At 36.1% G+C, this 19,470-nt stretch overlaps 1 protein-coding gene across 1 annotated transcript in view; it reads right to left on the bottom strand.

Annotated features, from left to right (window-relative positions):
• The window catches only part of LOC132559394 (transmembrane channel-like protein 7), a 33,613-nt gene extending 17,110 nt beyond the window's left edge, over positions 1-16,503 (bottom strand). The window contains exons 1-4 of the mRNA XM_060224006.1: positions 16,461-16,503; positions 15,613-15,652; positions 15,027-15,052; positions 2,500-2,830 (exon numbers count right to left, since the gene is read on the bottom strand). Coding sequence (XP_060079989.1) covers positions 2,500-2,830; positions 15,027-15,052; positions 15,613-15,652; positions 16,461-16,503 — 440 coding nt within the window. The remainder of the gene's footprint in view (positions 1-2,499; positions 2,831-15,026; positions 15,053-15,612; positions 15,653-16,460) is intronic.
• Between the last annotated feature and the right edge of the window lie 2,967 nt (positions 16,504-19,470).

Below are 19,470 nucleotides of genomic sequence, written 5' to 3'. Positions count from 1 at the left end.
TGATGATGATGGAAGTTGTAGTAGTGATAGTGGACGAACGACATCAATGAAGACGACGACTGCTAAGATTTCGGTTTCCATTTAACCCATTGTGTTTAATATACATTTCAATGTGACGCACGGGACGTCTAATTCATGCACAATATTATCGTTATAGATAGACCGAATGTTTGTTCGAGCGTATAATTAGGTAATACCAGAACAAATGTAGTATGTCGTTATTGATTACTGAGAACGCCCAACAAACTATCCGTGATAATAGATATCGTCATTCACCAAAGACTTTGTAACAAAAGCACAAAGTATTGTTACTTGTATACCATGTGAGTCTCCAAAGACTTTCACATCAACAGCATAATTCATAGAATATCAAAGAACTGATTTTGTATGGAGTCATTGTGGGGATGGTATACCTCTTTTAAACGTCTCATCTACAAATAACACCACTTCTATATAACATTGCGTCTGTATAACACCACCGCTATATAACACTATGTGTATATAACACTCTGTCTATATAACACTATCTCTATAAAACATCACCTCTACATAACATCACCTCTATATAACGTTACGACTATATAATACCACCTCTATATAACATCACCTCTATATAACGTTACGACTATATAATACCACCTCTATATAACACCACCTCTATATAACGTTACGACTATATAATACCACCTCTATATAACACCACCTCTATATTACGTTACGACTATATAATACCACATCTATATAACACCACCTCTATATAACGTTACGACTATATAATACCACCTCTATATAATACCACCTCTATATAACACCACCTCTATATAACGTTACGACTATATAATACCACCTCTATATAAAATTACGTCTGTATAACATTACCTCTATATAACATTACCTCTATATAACGTTACGACTATATAATACCACCTCTATATAACATCACCTCTAGATAACATCACCTCTATATAACATTTCCTCTATAAAACATCACCTCTATATAAAATTAACTCTTTAAACACACAGCACTTCATGTATGTATACGAAAGCGTGTTTCTGTAACACCATAACCATTATTATAAAATTTTGTAGGTATTAATCATCTCCATATTTCGATTGTATCACACCAGGAAGTGAACAGTAGCGTATTTAACAATGGCTTACCTTCTGATAGTGAGTGGAGGTGTCCAGCTTGATTCCGAACTAGGGTTTAACAGTAACTTCGAAGGTTGCGCTCGGGGTACGGTTTTAGCAGTGTTTGACCGTATCCCTTTCGCTGACGTCACGGGGGATATTTGAGGGGATCCATGTCCCGAAGTCGGCGAGGTTGAAACTTTACGGGTAGCACCGGAAGTGGGATGGACAACGTTTTGTCTAGCGGCCCACATTTACATATATGGCACGTTTAGTAAGAGAAATGACTGCACCGGCTAAACCACATACAGGTAGAAAATTCTAACACCACAATGGGCACCGGCTCCAAAACGTAGGATATATGGTCGATCCAAACATAATACAAATTTTGTCCTTAAACTGACACAAACACTATCCTTGTCGTAGTATAATATCGAAAGCACACGGAAAATAAGTAATACTTTTTTATGATTCTACGTAAATATCTATGAACAGGGATGTTATGTTGTAAATCAGGTAGAACTGAAACGTCCCGGTCCCAACATGTCTTCTGAACAGATTCCTTCACGTAAATGACACGATGAGTTGATTTAGTCACCAATCATACCCGGGTTGTCTTAGGTCGTATCGCTAATTAGTTTGAGCTGCGATTTCACACAATGTGATTAACACTCAATTGATGGCGTTACTTTGAAGCTTACTGAAATGTCTGGAGTCCCAGATACCTACCCCAAAGTACCCCCATGTCGCCCGATCGAGAAATAATACCGAATAATTTAAGTATATCGCAGTTAACGTACTAGTATGTTCCAGATCTACATTAACATTACCGTCTCTCACCTGATGGCAAAACAACGAGTCTATTGTTTAACCGTTTAAAAGCGGTTACGGACCACTTAATGCATACTCATGTAAGGAATTCGATATGGTGTATACAGTATTGTATAATGTTATGACACGAAAAGCGGACTCCTTTGTCCGGAATAAAAAAATGCGTAACTGTGGAGTAGAAGACGACAGTACTTAATTAATTAAGAAATCTGAAGGAGAATGTCATCAGAAGATTTGCACATCCACCGTCTCATTGCAATATCAAGGTCATCATCGTCAGAATATCCTAAATCTCTTCACTTATGTTCCGTATGTCCGAACACACATTGTGATGATAAATCAGATTAATGTCTCCCTTACAGCTGCAGGATTCTTGAGGACAAGGAGAAGAGGGAGGAGGAGGAGAAGGAGGAGGAGAAGGGCGGCGGCGACGACGACGGCGATGATGATGATGATGATGATGATGATGATGATGATGATGATGATGATGATGATGATGATGATGATGATGATCGTGATGATTTTTATCGTTATTACCTGTACTTCCGTTTCTGTTGAAGAGAACACGGTAAGTTCTTGATTAGCTGTAAAGTCTTGTATACATCCTCCTCATCGTCAAAGTTTTTCACACGAATGCCTCTTTTGGACAACTCCTTTAGGTCCGGATCGAGCTCATCATATGTAGTCTCTTCCGGATAAACGGCATTGCTACTTCGGGCCTTCCGGTTATTTGCCTCCTGTTTTCTGGCCATTGTGATCCCTACGTCGGAGGTCAAAGCCAACTTACTTGGAAGCAGAGAGAAGATTTGGTTTGCCTCGCTCTTATATGTTACCCTCCCTGTACTGCTTGATTCCGACTGGATCTCTCCTGAAATTGGTTAATTGATTTATCATTATCACGTGATATTTGAAGGAAAATGAGACACTTCCGGTGAAACAAATATGAACAAATTGATTTACGTTACACAAATACATTGTGATTTAGGGATAACCTATACAACAAAGCTAGGCTAATAACGATCTTGTTGCCGGCGTTATTTCAGGAAATGTTATGTAACATTTTCTTTATTGAATACACTTCAAATTTTGATTAAGTCCATCCATGAAATTTCGACTTCTGAAAGATAGCATTTACAAAACAATTATTACATCCGTGATTTATTCGTGTTGGGATTTTTAAGGCTGGCCAGTCCTGAACTTTTATATAACTGTCCACGGCATTTGGAATTCAGACTTATTGCCGATCAAAATTAGTTTTTTCATATCATAACACAAGATTTTTTCACTTCACAATAGATATTTCGCTACCATTTTTGAAAATGTTAAATAAAAACGGAGTAAGTTTAAAAACAGTTGACATCTGAACTATTAGACAGCTGGAAACGATCAGACTACAACAGTGTATTTAGAGTATTGTCCCCATCTTATGCTGTTTCTTAAATATCACTTAAGTGTTGTTTTTTCTTCTTTTTTTTTGTTTGTTTTGTTGTTGTTGTCGTCGTCGTCGTTGTTGTTGTTGTTGTTGTCGTTGTTGTTGTTGTTGTTATAGCCTGTTACGGCTATTATTGATATTGCTACTAAACCTTTATCATAATTCTGAGTGTGATATTGCCCTTACATGTTACGAAGATTTAAAAAAATGTACTTTTTATTTGCAGATTTAAAGCATTTAGTGTTTATCAGCACATTTGGATAGCCATTTTTATTATCATTATCCTAATTGTGAGGTGTCAGTGCTCTCAGTTGCTATTATCACTGTATAAAATGCTATACTGCACAGTAAACATAAATCAGTTACTCCGTTGTAAAATCACTATGGTGCCTCATGTCACCTTATATGTACCTCTGGATGGGTTCTCCGATTCACGTTAATCCCATGTTTGTTACCGTAGCAGCAGTATATATATATATATCGATGTGCATCGGCTACATACGCTATTGCCGTAGCACACATGGTGCACTACTCGACAATAGGGATACGGGAAAGGAAAATTATCAGCCACCTCTGCGTGATGTAGACAGAGAAAGTTCAACCCTAAGGGTTTAGCTTTTAAGGATTTCGCTCTATTCATCATATACATGGGAAAGATATTTTATATTCTAGCCGAAAACAGACCAATGCACATGTGAAGTATGGGATTATATCCTATCTTGTACAGTATTTCCATACTACTATCAGGAAAAATAGCAAAACATTGACAGTAGTTCAATAACAACTTATGTGGTATTGTTTGAACTCCTATCGTTTAGTTTATCTATGTGATTTTCTTATTATTTGTTGTACTAAGTATGACATACCCACAATCCATCTGCACCGGAAACATCATGGACATTGCTACCTACAGATACCGGTAGCATGGTGTATAAATTTCACTACTACTCCGTTTATCTGTGTGTGTATTGGTAATTTCGTGCTCTTCAGAGCTTGGTTGCAGTCATTCAATGGTTAGCAAAATAAATATATTTTCCCGTTAAGACACAAGGGCGTTCAGAACAAGATTTCCTATAATTTTGTTAATATATATGATTTTTCATTAAATGCTTCATACAGACCAAAGTGATTTATGTTTCTAAATCCTTTAATTCCGAGATGTTTAATCCCGATAACAAGTGCAAGCGGGAACTTGTAGTGCTAAACAAATAACAGCTTGTGTGTATTGTCGGGTATCAATATTCGCTTACTTTCAGTGACCAATTAGAATTTGATATGCAATGATAATGACGCTCAGAAAAGAGTTATTATAATAATATTTACGAAAACCGGAAGTCACAATAAGATTCATATCGAGGCCACGTTTTGGTCCGCTTTTTAAATCAATTTCTTTCAATGACTTATCAATTATTCATGATTTATATCAGTAACGGACAACTCAGAATTTTTATCTAAAGTCGATTAACAGTTGTAAATCTGGAGGAATTTACGGGACACTGCATGTACTGCAGAATAATCAGGTTGATATGAGCTGAATCGTCCCTGTTATGAACCACAACCAGCAACACTACATCACCATTCACGTTCCATAGACACACAGCTACTATTATCCGCCCCAGAACATAGTAAACACAACAACAACCATGATATACAAAAGTGAATTATACAAGTATACATGTAGACGTGTCCACACATTTTGATAGTTCGTAATAAACAGGTTACTATAACAGATAACGATAACATTCTCTAATGAAATCACACTGATTCTGAGAAACATGGTAATGGATATAATTTATAATATGTTTGTTTACAAAGTTATAGGTATATGACACCCTAACTATTAGTATACAAACATCTTCTTAGCAATCGTTGTTCTATCCACTTACTAAGTGTGATAAATATGTACCTACCTGTATCAATGGTTAGATACATTCCGATTTCGATTTTTTACTCTCTAATTTTGTAATTTTTAGATATTATTGTAAATGTGACAGAACATACCTTCTACAGTGGAAAACCATTGGTAAAGTCTGTTGTGTGCCGCCATTTTTCTCTACCAGTTTACTGAATATCTAAGAATCCTTGTTATAAAGCGTGAAATGCAAAAGGCACAGTGGCGTTCTCTATGAATAATTAATACCAGAAACTGTTTCGGTATCTCTCTATAGACAGTGCCACTAGTCAGGTTCCTCCAACCAGTTTTAAAGACATAATATTCAGTCTCTCTAGACAGTACCACTATCCAGGTTCCTCCAACCAGACTAACAGACACAATATTCAGTCTCTCTAGACAGTACCACTAGTCAGGTTCCTCCAACCAGTCTTAAAGACACAATATTCAGTCTCTCTAGACAGTACCACAAGTCAGGTTCCTCCAACCAGACTAACAGACACAATATTCAGTCTCTCTAGACAGTACCAGTAGTCAGGTTCCTCCAACCAGACTAACAGACACAACATTCAGTCTCTCTAGACAGTACCACTAGTCAGGTTCCTCCAACCAGTCTAACAGACACAATATTCAGTCTCTCTAGACAGTACCACAAGTCAGGTTCCTCCAACCAGACTAACAGACACAATATTCAGTCTCTCTAGACAGTACCAGTAGTCACGTTCCTCCAACCAGACTTAAATACACAACATTCAGTCTCTCTAGACAGTACCACTAGTCAGGTTCCTCCAACCAGACTAACAGACACAATATTCAGTCTCTCTAGACAGTACCACTATCCAGGTTCCTCCAACCAGTCTTAAAGACACAATATTCAGTCTCTCTAGACAGTGCCACTATCCAGGTTCCTCCAACCAGATTAACAGACACAATATTCAGTCTCTCTAGACAGTACCACTATCCAGGTTCCTCCAACCAGACTAACAGACACAATATTCAGTCTCTCGAGACAGTACCACAAGTCAAGTTCCTCCAACCAGACTTAAAGATACAATATTCAGTCTCTCTAGACAGTACCACTAGTCAGGTTCCTCCAACCAGTCTTAAAGACACAATATTCAGTCTCTCTCGACAGTACCACTATCCAGGTTATTCAATATCTCTAAACAGTACCACAAGTCAGGTTCCTCCAACCAGACTTAATGACACAATATTCAGTCTCTCTAGACAGTATCACTAGTCAGGTTCCTCCAACCAGTCTTAAAGACACAATATTTCAGTCTTCCCGGACATGTGTCAGTGTGCATACAACACTACGTTAACGTCCCATCAATACGGTGCCTTTTATCTACGACTTAATGATATTGACCTAAGACACCATAAACTGACTGTTTGGTCCTGGCCAACGAGTGTAAATATAGACAAGTGTAGTCCTCTTCCGTTCTTCCATAAGATTCAATTCTAATAATTTTACAATAAATACATCAGGTCGATTTTTTTTCCAAAGACGTTTCGTGTTTCTATAATGTCAAACGGCCTGACCGTCACATAACCGGGGTATTTAAGTAGGGCTCGTTTGTAAACATCAAAACGCTGTAAAAGTATCCAATCGATTGCAAGGTAATATTGCTATAAACAGGAATATATCAGTAAGGTATAAACAGAACAAGGGTAATATTAGTTAAAGGACAATACACATTTCTGATTTATTTACATTGAAGTCTCTTTTGCGAGCGAGCCAGCGAAGGGATCCGATCGCTCAACATGACCAGTGAAATTTACAGGCATTCGTTTTAAATGGTGTTCAATACATCTTATTGGGACGTGATATTTACAACAGTTTATGGTTATACGAAGCAGTGTTCACAATGATGGGATCACTTAATGTCGCTGTTACAGTGCAATCACTCTGAAATAATATTTCATTCGGTCACATTGCATCTGGCAATAGTTTGATTAAAATATCGCTTATACGGTTTGAGGGCAAAATCCATAATCTTACATCTATATTTGCATGAAAATGCCACGATATTAACTCACCAGAAATAATAAATACTTAAGTAAGATAAGCGACATTCTGCGCGTGACCATTACGATCCCGTTCTTGTCGACATGGAAACTGCGACCGGTAACTGGCAATATGTCTGTTTCACTTAACGGATTATACTGTCGGTAATAAATCTTTACTTCAGTTTAAATCAAGTCATTATCATGTTTGCCAGTAAAGCTATGTCATGTATAACTGCTGTAAATGCCACATCGCAATTCAATGCTTAAGTACAATGTTATTCCTGAGGACGTCCAACACTAAGGCTTAAACAGAGGACCTACCAATTTAGGTATTAGAAAGAAGATGATCAGAAGTTAAAAGAGCACTGCATAAAACTCAAAGTTTGCACTAAGTACTAGAGCTTTATTTTAATAACATGCCGAACTACCCAGCGGATTGCATGAGGTTCTCCCACATTAGTCGCCTCGTGGATAGTTTTCTCGATCAAAGACCCACGCGATTGTCATTTAAACGTACATCGGTAACTCAAATCATTTACAAAGGACATTTGTGCTAGCATCATGATGACCCTTTCTTGTGATCGGATGCACTTCTGAACGTTAAAATATAAAACCGCATGAATTGTGTTTGTAGGCATTTTGCGTATTGCTAGTCTACGTCGGACACATGCATTAATGAATGTTGACTAGAACAAATTTGTATTTAATAATTTACTTGTGCAAGAATCTGTTGTTTTAAAAAAATGTCTGCCGATAAAGATAAGGACTCTGGACTCCTGTTTCGGAAATCAGCTCAGTAAAAGCTAGTTATGTTGTTGAGGTGAGTCGTGCTCTGTTAGAGTCATGTGTCAGCAGGTGCTCATCTATCACGTGACATTATATACATGTTCTGTTAACCAAGATAAAAGCAAACCTTCGGAAACTAATCAAGCATGTGTATATACACTATATTGTACTACAGGTTTCAAAAGGTGTTTTCTAAACCAGGTGAATACGTTGGTACCAATAATTTTATAGATAGTAAGTAATAACGATGGGCTGATCAGGTCTCGAGTTCGATAAAACCATCGCCATCCCGAAGTCGTGAATACACCTATAGCACAATATACATCTCACCTCAACCGTGTCCGTTCCTGCTACCCTCGAACAAAGTGGTCTCTGTGGGGTATCGGTATACATTTACTATCTTTCGTCAATACTAGTTATGGGAAAGCAAACACGTGTAACAGGATTGATTTATATCTGTGTATACATTTCTTCGATTGATACCACAAAATTCAACTACATTCTAATTAATGGGGTCTATTTAAAATTTGTTTCGCCTCATTATTTCGTCCGCTTGAGTACATGGATTATTGGGGTTATATAGAGTTGACACTGACTCTTATCAAGGAGATGTTTCTTAAGGGCAAAGGCCAATCCTTACAACTGAGTTGATATGGAGGTTGGTCCTTTCTTAACTAACGTTACGTAAATGTGTTGTCGTGAATCACTCATCACAATTTAAAATGTACCCTTACCACAGCATGGCAACCCCCCTAAAAACCCAAACAAACAAAATCCAAAACTATCTGTACTATATAAACGGCATCTAAACGAGTCTTTGTTGCTAAGAGAACAGTGATCTTCACAATGATTCTAGAGAACGGCACAGAAAAGAGCGATGATCTTCACAATGATTCTAGAGAACGGCACAGAAAAGAGCGATGATCTTCACAATGTTTCTAGAGAACGGCACAGAAAAAAACGATCATCGTTATATTAGCGACATCCAAGTGGATTTTTGTTGCTTTAAATGGGCTTCTTATACACAAGCATACCTGCTACAAGTCTGTAAATAAAAAATGAGTTTTCGTGAAACTGTCAATGTAGGGAACACTATAACGGATTGAACCCCATACTGATTACAGCGCCTCCTACAGTTCTGTCAATATAGGGAACACTATTACGGATTGGACCCGATACTGATTACAGCACCTCCTTCACTTCTGTCAATATAGGGAACATCATAACTGATTGAACCCCATACTGATTACAGCGATTCCTTCAGTTCTGTCAATATAGGGAACACTATTACGTATTGGACCTGATACTGATTACAGCGACCCCTACAGTTCTGTCAATGTAGGGACCACTATTACGGATTGGACCTGATACTGATTACAGCGCCTCCTACAGTTCTGTCAATATAGGGAACACTATTACGGATTGGACCTGATACTGATTACAGCGATTCCTTCAGTTCTGTCAATATAGGGAACACTATTACGTATTGGACCTGATAATGATTACAGCGACCCCTACAGTTCTGTTAATATAGGGACCACTATTACGGATTGGACCTGATACTGATTACAGCGCCTCCTACAGTTCTGTCAATATAGGAAACACTATTACGGATTGGACCTGATACTGATTACAGCGACCCCTACAGTTCTGTCAATATAGGGACCACATTTACGTATTGGACCTGATACTGATTACAGCGACCCCTACAGTTCTGTCAATATAGGGACCACTATTACGTATTGGACCCGATACTGATTACAGCGACCCCTACAGTTCTGTCAACATAGGGATCACTATTACGTATTGGACCTGATACTGATTACAGCGACCCCTACAGTTCTGTCAATATAGGGATCACTATTACGGATGTATTTTATCTGTGATTTATCAGTATAGGACACTTCTAGTATCAGGTTTTGTCACACAATGACGGGACGTCCTCTGATACCACAGTAAGTACAAATCAGAGATTACGTAGACAGTGGTAAATTACGGAGATTTAATCTGCTGTCAGTCATTCGTTTATACTGCGCGACATTTTGTTTGGAAAGCAAACCCCCAACATTAGCTTCCAATAAAACTAGCTCTTTATCTAAACAAAGAAGCAGCATAAATTATCAGCTGTTGTTCTTATCATACTATTATTCGTGTCATTTATATTTTTTAATTTCCACGTCTGTAAAATGCAAATATATTTTTTGTTTTACGTCATAGCTGCCAAAACTATTATTATTAATTTTGAAAATTGCTTTTTTATTTTCAATTTTTTAAACCTCGATGTTTAATGATTTTGTAATGCTCGAGTCATGACACCAGTATATTAGAAACCGTAAATAAAAAAAGCTCTTCTTCGTTTTAGTGTTTCTTTTTGTAATTGGCTTCGTAATCCATGTGTTTAGAAAATAGTGTCTACAGCCTATCATTTTGAATTAAATTTTGTATCATTACGAATGGCTTCAACGCTCAAGTTTATGAAAGGATGAAATTTCTTTGAAATCTATAACGTTTTAGACATGATAAAACGACTGAAGTGACTGTCCTCTTTAACACTATGTGTTACTTAAGACTTTATGTATTTGACCAACTCAGACCGTGAGACGTCGAACCAAACAGATTGACATCATTGTTTTTTCAGCACTAACTTTATCGATAACTTACCCTCTGAGGTAAAATATTCCAATTAATCCAAGAATCCTATATATTCTTGATATTAAGTATAAGACCGTCTCTCTAAACAGCCTCTACCACAGCGCTGTTAACTCTCAGTGTCACGAAATCCTTCTATGTTTGTTCATGTCTGGTGACGTTTCTACGTTCCAAATTACTACTGATTTCTTTTTTTAGCGCCCAGATTTTAACCGACCAACCGAGCGACGATACAATAGCCTGATTTGAGATTTAAATGATATCAAGTAAATATTTGAATGAGACCGACAATAGCGAAACTCCTTTAGCGAGCAGACCTAGGGTGAGGTCTATAGGTAAGCACTGCCAAATATAGATCTCCTCTCGCGCTACGCTGACAAAGAAGAGTCGACATGTATATCAGAACCGTAATTGGATGCATTCACGCGATTATGTTCACGATCTCTTTTAAATTTAACAACAAGATAATTACGTTTCCATTTTAAATGGACATCTAAATTATGACTTGACGATGTTTTTTACCATGATTTTGTATTATATATATAAAGTAGAAATAATTATCACAAACATAAGACAATTACGTGTGACGTTTTGATGACTTCACTGTCACCTACGTCAGACGAATCTTGGGTATATTGTGTACGTAAGTAGTCGACATGACTTTTCGGCTAAACTATAATCCTATGTATACCCTAAGCTGATAAACAGTGTTACGAAATGGCAACAAGATTATAGTGAAAACAGATCGAACACTCAAAAAGTGTGACGAAATAGAAATAAAATTGAATTGGTGATCTTCCATGCCTATATCTGGTAGTGACATTGTGCTGTCCTAGTACGGTCGATTCGGGTTCACCTTTTTATTATAATCTTATTATGAGCATTGTTAATTTGTTTCACAAAATCAGTTTTCCTTATGCAGGTTCTGACATAATAGATAGTAAAGGTTCGTTAATTATATTGTTGATCACGTTCCTTAATAACCGCGATGTAACCTACATATTGACTTCATATTCGATGATAAATTATGTAGCTGATTTTAACCTCATGCTAACCACGTATTCGGCGGTAACCGCAGTGTAACCTGTATGTTAACTTTGATAATACAGTGATGTGTGTTACTTTAACTTATCTTAACCACATAATTGACAGTAACCGCTTTGTAACCTTGTGTTAAGAATGATAATACAGTTATGTGTGTAACTTTAAACTTATCTTAACCACGTATTCGGCAGTAACCGCAGTGTAACTTTGATAATACAGTTATGTGTGTAACTTTAAACTTATCTTAACCACGTATTCGGCAGAAACCGCAGTCTAACTTTGATAATACAGTGATGTGTGTTACTTTAACTTATCTTAACCACATACTTGACAGTAACCGCTTTGTAACCTTGTGTTAAGAATGATAATACAGTTATGTGTGTAACTTTAAACTTATCTTAACCACGTATTCGGCAGTAACCGCAGTGTAACTTTGATAATACAGTTATGTGTGTAACTTTAAACTTATCTTAACCACGTATTCGGCAGAAACCGCAGTCTAACTTTGATAATACAGTGATGTGTGTTACTTTAACTTATCTTAACCACATACTTGACAGTAACCGCTTTGTAACCTTGTGTTAAGAATGATAATACAGTTATGTGTGTAACTTTAAACTTATCTTAACCACGTATTCGGCAGTAACCGCAGTGTAACTTTGATAATACAGTTATGTGTGTAACTTTAAACTTATCTTAACCACGTATTCGGCAGAAACCGCAGTGTAACTTTGATAATACAGTGATGTGTGTTACTTTAACTTATCTTAACCACATAATTGACAGTAACCGCTTTGTAACCTTGTGTTAAGAATGATAATACAGTTATGTGTGTAACTTTAAACTTATCTTAACCACGTATTCGGCAGTAACCGCAGTGTAACTTTGATAATACAGTGATGTGTGTAACTTTAATTTATCTTAACCACATATTTGAAAGTAACCGCTTTGTAACCTTATGCTAACTTCGATAATACAGTTATGTGTGTAACTTTAAACTTATCTTAACCATGTATTCGGCAGTAACCGCAGTCTAACTTTGATAATACACTGATTTGTGTAACTTTAACTTATCTTAACCATATATATGAAAGTAACCGCTTTGTAACCTTATGCTAACTTCGATAATAGAGTAATGTGTGTTACTTTACGTTTTTCTTAACCACATATTCAATAGTAACCGCTGCTAATTTCGATAATACAGTGGTGTATATGTTAATATTTCGACCCAATGATTTGTGTTATGTTTACTACATCTTTGGTATAGTGACATTGACCTCCGTTTAAAACACATACTGGGTAGGTGTATAATCGTGAGTATTAGTTAAGTATCATGCATGTTATTTAATTAGTTATATATGTATACACTATTTGTAAGGCATCGCTGATCCAACATATATTAATAGCTGCGTCAAGTGGAATATTCATCTTTCTTTATTAAATACAGTTTAAAACTTCTATAAATACTTATATATCAAATATTAATGAAAATCTACTGGCACGTGGAAGTTGGCCTTCCATTATATAGTGCTTATCTCGGATTTACCATTACTGAAAGAATGCCGAGTGGCTTTCACTAAAATTATTTTCCTGTTTTAAAGGACTACTATTTTAACAAAGACTTAACATTAAGAGCGCCAGAAAGAGGTTAAATACTATTTAAAAACAGACTTTAAGAATCGAGCGATAATTGTTTTTGTTACTTATCAACGTTTTTATTCAGATTCGGAACCCGTTTTTGTGTCAATAGTTTACCATTAAGTAAGTTAACGAAAGTCTTTACACATAAACTGTATGTGATCTGAGGCCTGGCAACCGTCAAAACTTGTCTGTTAGTTTTGAAAATGTAAACACCTGAATGTTAAAACCACAAGACAGATCGTGCCAAAAACACTGATTTGTCAACATTCATTTTCATAAACTTGTTTATAATGTTTGTTAATTACCATCATTAACGATGATGAGTTAGTCCAATCACTAGGAATGATACAAAGAGATGATTCTATCCAATCACCAGCAACATTTCTGGAAGTAGTTCACCAATCACCATTTAGATTATAGGAAGTCAATTTGCTGAACTTGATAGAAAATTCCTTGTCAACATTACAGGACGTTCTCATACAAATTGTATTGCATTAAATCTCCTGTTTGTTACACAACTTTCCATTGTCCTATCGATTCGTAAGTCGCATGTCCATACATCAAGCAAAAACAACATTCATATTGCAATTACCCTAACAAATTAATGAGAAAACTTCTCTGTCAAATCACCAACAACTTTGGAGAAATTCCAGTGTCATCAGCAACTTAACACAATAAATCGAATCACCATTGATGTTTCAGAATTTCCAATGACCATTATCTTTGCAAATGGTCCACAGTTTGACCAGCAGGATAGAAGCGTTGGTCCTTACACCAACAGATGACCGAAGAAGTGATATAATTAGATGTAGGAACCTACAGAAAGTCAGTGATGAAAGGACATGGACCATTGCGTACTTTGACTTGAACAATTACACACTTTGACATGAACAATTACATACTTTGACACGGACCACTGCATACTTTGACACGGGCCATTGCATACTTTGACACGGACCATTTCATACTTTGACACGGACCACTGCATACTTTGACACGGGCCATTGCATACTTTGACACGGACCATTTCATACTTTGACACGGACCACTGCATACTTTGACACGGACCACTGTATACTATGACACGGACCGCTGCTTACTTTGACATGGACCATTGTATACTTTGACACGGACCGCTGCTTACTTTGACATGGACCACTGTATACTTTGATATGGATCAACGATTCTATTTTAGTCTACTATGAGTAGCTGAGGATCAATCATTGTGGATTTTTTGTAATCATAACTGGCTTAAACACTACTAAACCAAACGACATAAGGAAATTCAGACGACAATGAAAAAATACATTACCCACATCGGTCGATAAACAGACTTACTATCCCAAACAGGATCTCAGGTAGCGTCCAGTAAATCAGTATAATATCAAATCTGATATCCTTATCCACCGTAACCTTGACAGGGTTCAAAGGTCACACAAAACACTGATATAACCGGATACAGTATGTTTATTTCCGATAAAGAAAGAACATCTTAAGTTAATAGGGTAGACGTTTTAACCGACACCTCTACTAAATTGTTAATACATAAACACGAGTATCCCTCTTATGAAGAATTAATTTGTAGAGATAAAAACAATGCTTTAAACCTACCGCCTCGTTTTGATGGTACGCGGCGCGTCACTGTCAATAAATAATAGTTCGAAGTATTCATATCTATAACAAAATGAAAGTACTGTAAAAGTGTCTTTTTTCGGGGGTTCAAATTTTTCGTGAGTTTATCGAAACCTTAAAACTAAATAAGGAGATTTATTTTTCATTCTTTTGTTTATTTTCAAAGTATCGTTTCTCTCGAATTTATCCCATTCTCGAAAATAACAACTTTACACAATAACAAGTTCTCATTTAATGCAAAAATTTTGTTTATCATAATCAGACAATTAGATATTTTCAGTGACGTTTTTATTCCACGTCTGTAAGATATTGATCACAGTACACAACAAACTGCAATCGCTGTGGTTTTTGTGTTTTACATGCAAGATCCACATAGCACCATTTAGTATCAGTTTCTGGAAATCAATATTGATTAATCTAGAGTTATAACGGCTATAATTACCCCACGATATATATATATTTTTTTGCTCGTGAGTACACACCAACATGAAATTTTACATAAGTGCCAGTTATTTCGCTGATTCTAATGAATAAAGAATACTTGACCATTTCTAGATTGAGGAATGGATACCTACCCTGTTTCTTGGAAGGGCTTCTTGGTAAACCTGTGGAGGATATTGAAGACATCTATGTACTAATAATTCAGAATGGTCGAACATATCTAGCAATACTGTGATATACAGTAAAGCAGTGCGTTTACTTTGAATCTCACAAGAGTTCACTACTCTCTGATAAATATGTAGTATCTAGCCTTTTGAAAACCAGTGTATGACAAAAGCATGAGAACAATCCACAACTAAAGTCATATACTTAAGTATAACTATCTCCCAATTGTATTGGGCTTGTGATGAGGAAATATGACATTTTATTTCCATACTACAAGACATACAATAATAGCTACATTGTATGAAATAAACAATAACAAACTACACATACACCTAGTATAGGTTACCAATCATCCTATACTGATTGGTTATTTCACTTGTTTTATGGTAGGTCCAAACACATACAGAGTTTGGACGCCAGGGAGACTTTAAAGCCAACAGGCGAAATATGTGCACGTCATGTGCGTGAAAAGTTCAATCTTCAAATGATACAGTATACGTACTATCTTTTTATATCTTGTGGAGTGGTTACATAACTCTGTGATAAATATGGTCCTATATGATATGTACGTATTGATCATACTTTTGTGTTGTCGCTGTTAATCAATACAGACTAATTTTGACCCTTGGAAATTGGCATCAGTCCATTCATAGTTGGAGAGTAATCATTACTATATAGTATTTTTCCTTTTGAGTTTCAACATCTGCGGTGTAGTGGAGCTTGAAAAATGTTACGAGCTGAGTGATACATTAAACAGATATTCAGAGAACAATACACATAGACTAATGTTTTCTATAAGTGACTTACCATTTTTGGCGGGAGACCGAGGATGACCTGTTGACGATATCATGCTTGTTCTATAGTACAAACTCCGAGCAATAAACGTGATAAAAAAACACTTAAGAATGGTCTAACATCATCGATAGTCCTCTAACTATGTTTTAACGACCTTGCTCGCCCGTATATTAACACAGGAGATCGAATGAGTACGGTTAGGGTCCTACTACTTAGGGCCTGGAAACAATGGCTGGTCAGTAGATTGGTGATCGGATCAGGGATAATAGGATCAAACATTGTACGTCACAGACCCTACCTACTATGAGGCACAGTACCAACTTATATGTACTGTTACAACGTTTTATTGTTTTCACTTGACCACTTGGCATAAATCAATCATTTTATTATTCATTATAGGGCCATTAGTGTGGCATCCGTTCTCACCGCGCATGTGCTACGCTAGTTTTTGGTGAGATGACAACAACACAAAATGATCTTTGAAATGTAGCAAAATGTGGTAATAGAAACTTGACTATAATACAAAGACAAATAGCAACGGAAAGAATCTTTCTCACACTAAAATAAAAAAAAAATCAAACAAACAAAAACCCCACACAAACAAACAAATACAAGCAATCGATCAGTACATATCGGTTAAAGCACAGACACATAACCATTCACATATATGTTGTTTAGATTTGGTTTACATCGCTAAACTTTTCATCACCATCTATGGTCATTGAAGGACAGTCTCTCTATGTATGGAAGCCAAGAGTAATTGTTGTGTTCGTGTCTTCGTATGGGCTGTTGTATGTTCCGAATAATAGTGCGGAACTGAAAGCGACTTGGTAGCGTTATCACACTGAAGTATACTGCCGAAGGGACGAGACTGAACATTCCATCAGGTCACATTATACTGATAAGGGACAAACCAAACCAGTCGTTATGTTACCATTATACTGAACTTTACGCAGGTCTAGAAAACCATATAACTATCATTTTATAGACTTTGGTACGTCCCGGCCTGAGACAAAATTCAAAGCCTTCCTCACTGGGGCAAATATTCAATTAAAGACCAACCATAAGAATATATTAGGGGAAATGGATACTTAAAAAGAAGGTATGATCCCAAATTTAGTCGCTTCTTACAAATCAGGGAATATGCACAGCAGGTAGTATCCATACGTCCTACATGCTAATTGATTTAATTTCCTTTTTTTTCCGAATAGAGAATGTTTGGCAATTTTGAACGCATCTTTCCCTTTTTAGTTTTTTATAGTTTTTTTTACATAAATGATAAAAACCTGACTGCTAGGTTACTACTGATCCTTAAAATAAATTGGGAGGGGGGGTTAGTGAGCGAGGCGAGGGATGTTAACATTTTGTATTTGACTATTTGGTGACAGAGAGACGTTAGAGTGGTTGTAATCAATGAAAGGCTATATATTTACTGTTATACATATATATGTATGTCTACTATATCACAATATCTGTTTCAAATATTTATTGATTGACGGTATACAGTAGCTATTTAGTAATCGAGGTACATCAAATGATGACCTTATCAACTGATACCACTGTGTTTTTCTATTTTCCCGGTTACGGTTGAAACTCCTATTGACATTAAACGATTGTATTTATGACCCCCAATTTCACGTTATTCTATACACAGATGAGAATATACTAATTTCAATAAATAGTGTAAATACAACCTGATGGTATATTGTCATGTGTAAAATTGCTGTCATAATATATAGTGTGTACTTAAAATACGGAGGTTATTAACGACTGTATGGAAATAGAGGTAGAAAAGAATATACAGGAAATATATTGAGGTAATAATCAATAACATGTTCGATGAATGAAAGGACGCTGGATTGTGTCGGGTAATTAATTAGAACCCTGTTCATTTATCATACAGTGAAGATGCTTCAATACAAGAATGAGCAATGTTCAACAGTTTTTATTTTAGAGAGAGAGAGAGAGAGGGAGGGAGAGAGAGAGGGAGGGAGGGAGGGAGAGAGAGAGAGAGAGAGAGAGAGAGAGAGAGAGAGAGAGAGAGAGAGAGAGAGAGAGAGAGAGATATGAATAAGCGACAATGGCACTAAAGGTAAATTCCTTCATGCATAACGGTTTCAGCGCATCAAAATCAGTAGACGTGATCGCTGTGCTCGGTGATGCGTGACGAAACCTGGTAACAATGCTTAGGTGGATGATAATGATTTCCTAGTGTTTTACAACACATCGCAGAGAAGATGTATTTACATAAATCCATTGACACACAGTATGATAGCACTACTACAAATATTGTACATAATGAAAAGCAGTCTTGCTTGTAATTAGATTATCAGTCATTTTATAGTAATGGATAATGATTCCTAGAGTAAACTGGACATAATATTGTACACAAATATATTTCAGATAAATGCAACAGCATACAATACATTGTATACTATTTCTGTCAAAAACATTATGAAATACCACATGGCAAGTTATTATCACACATTAAGACCGTATAATTGTAATGTGATATGATATAGTGTCCTACACTGTGATAACTGATTAATATATAATGACTTACATGATAATATGTAAGCATTTTAACTGATTAACGTAATGGTATATCAATGATATAGTATGTCGAGGTATGTATTAGAGCAGCACAGTGTATTATATTGAATTATAGTGTATTATATTGATGTACAGTATATTAGATTGATGTACAGTGTATTAGATTGATGTACAGTGTATTATATTGATGTACAGTATATTATATTGATGTAGTATATTAGATTGATGTACAGTGTATTTATTGATGTACAGTGTATTATATTGATGTACAGTATATTATATTGATGTAGTATATTAGATTGATGTACAGTGTATTATATTGATGTACAGTGTATTATATTGATGTACAGTGTATCATATTGATGTACAATGTATTATATTGATGTACAGTGTATTATATTGATGTACAATGTATTATATTGATGTACAGTGTATTGCATTGATGTACAGTGTATTTATTGATGTACAG

The sequence above is a fragment of the Ylistrum balloti genome, unplaced genomic scaffold (assembly GCF_031769215.1).
Source record: "Ylistrum balloti isolate Yb309-2 unplaced genomic scaffold, AGI_CSIRO_Ybal_v1 Utg370902, whole genome shotgun sequence".
In the NCBI taxonomy this organism is placed as follows: domain Eukaryota; kingdom Metazoa; phylum Mollusca; class Bivalvia; order Pectinida; family Pectinidae; genus Ylistrum; species Ylistrum balloti.
This window is presented reverse-complemented; position numbering and strand designations above follow the sequence as displayed.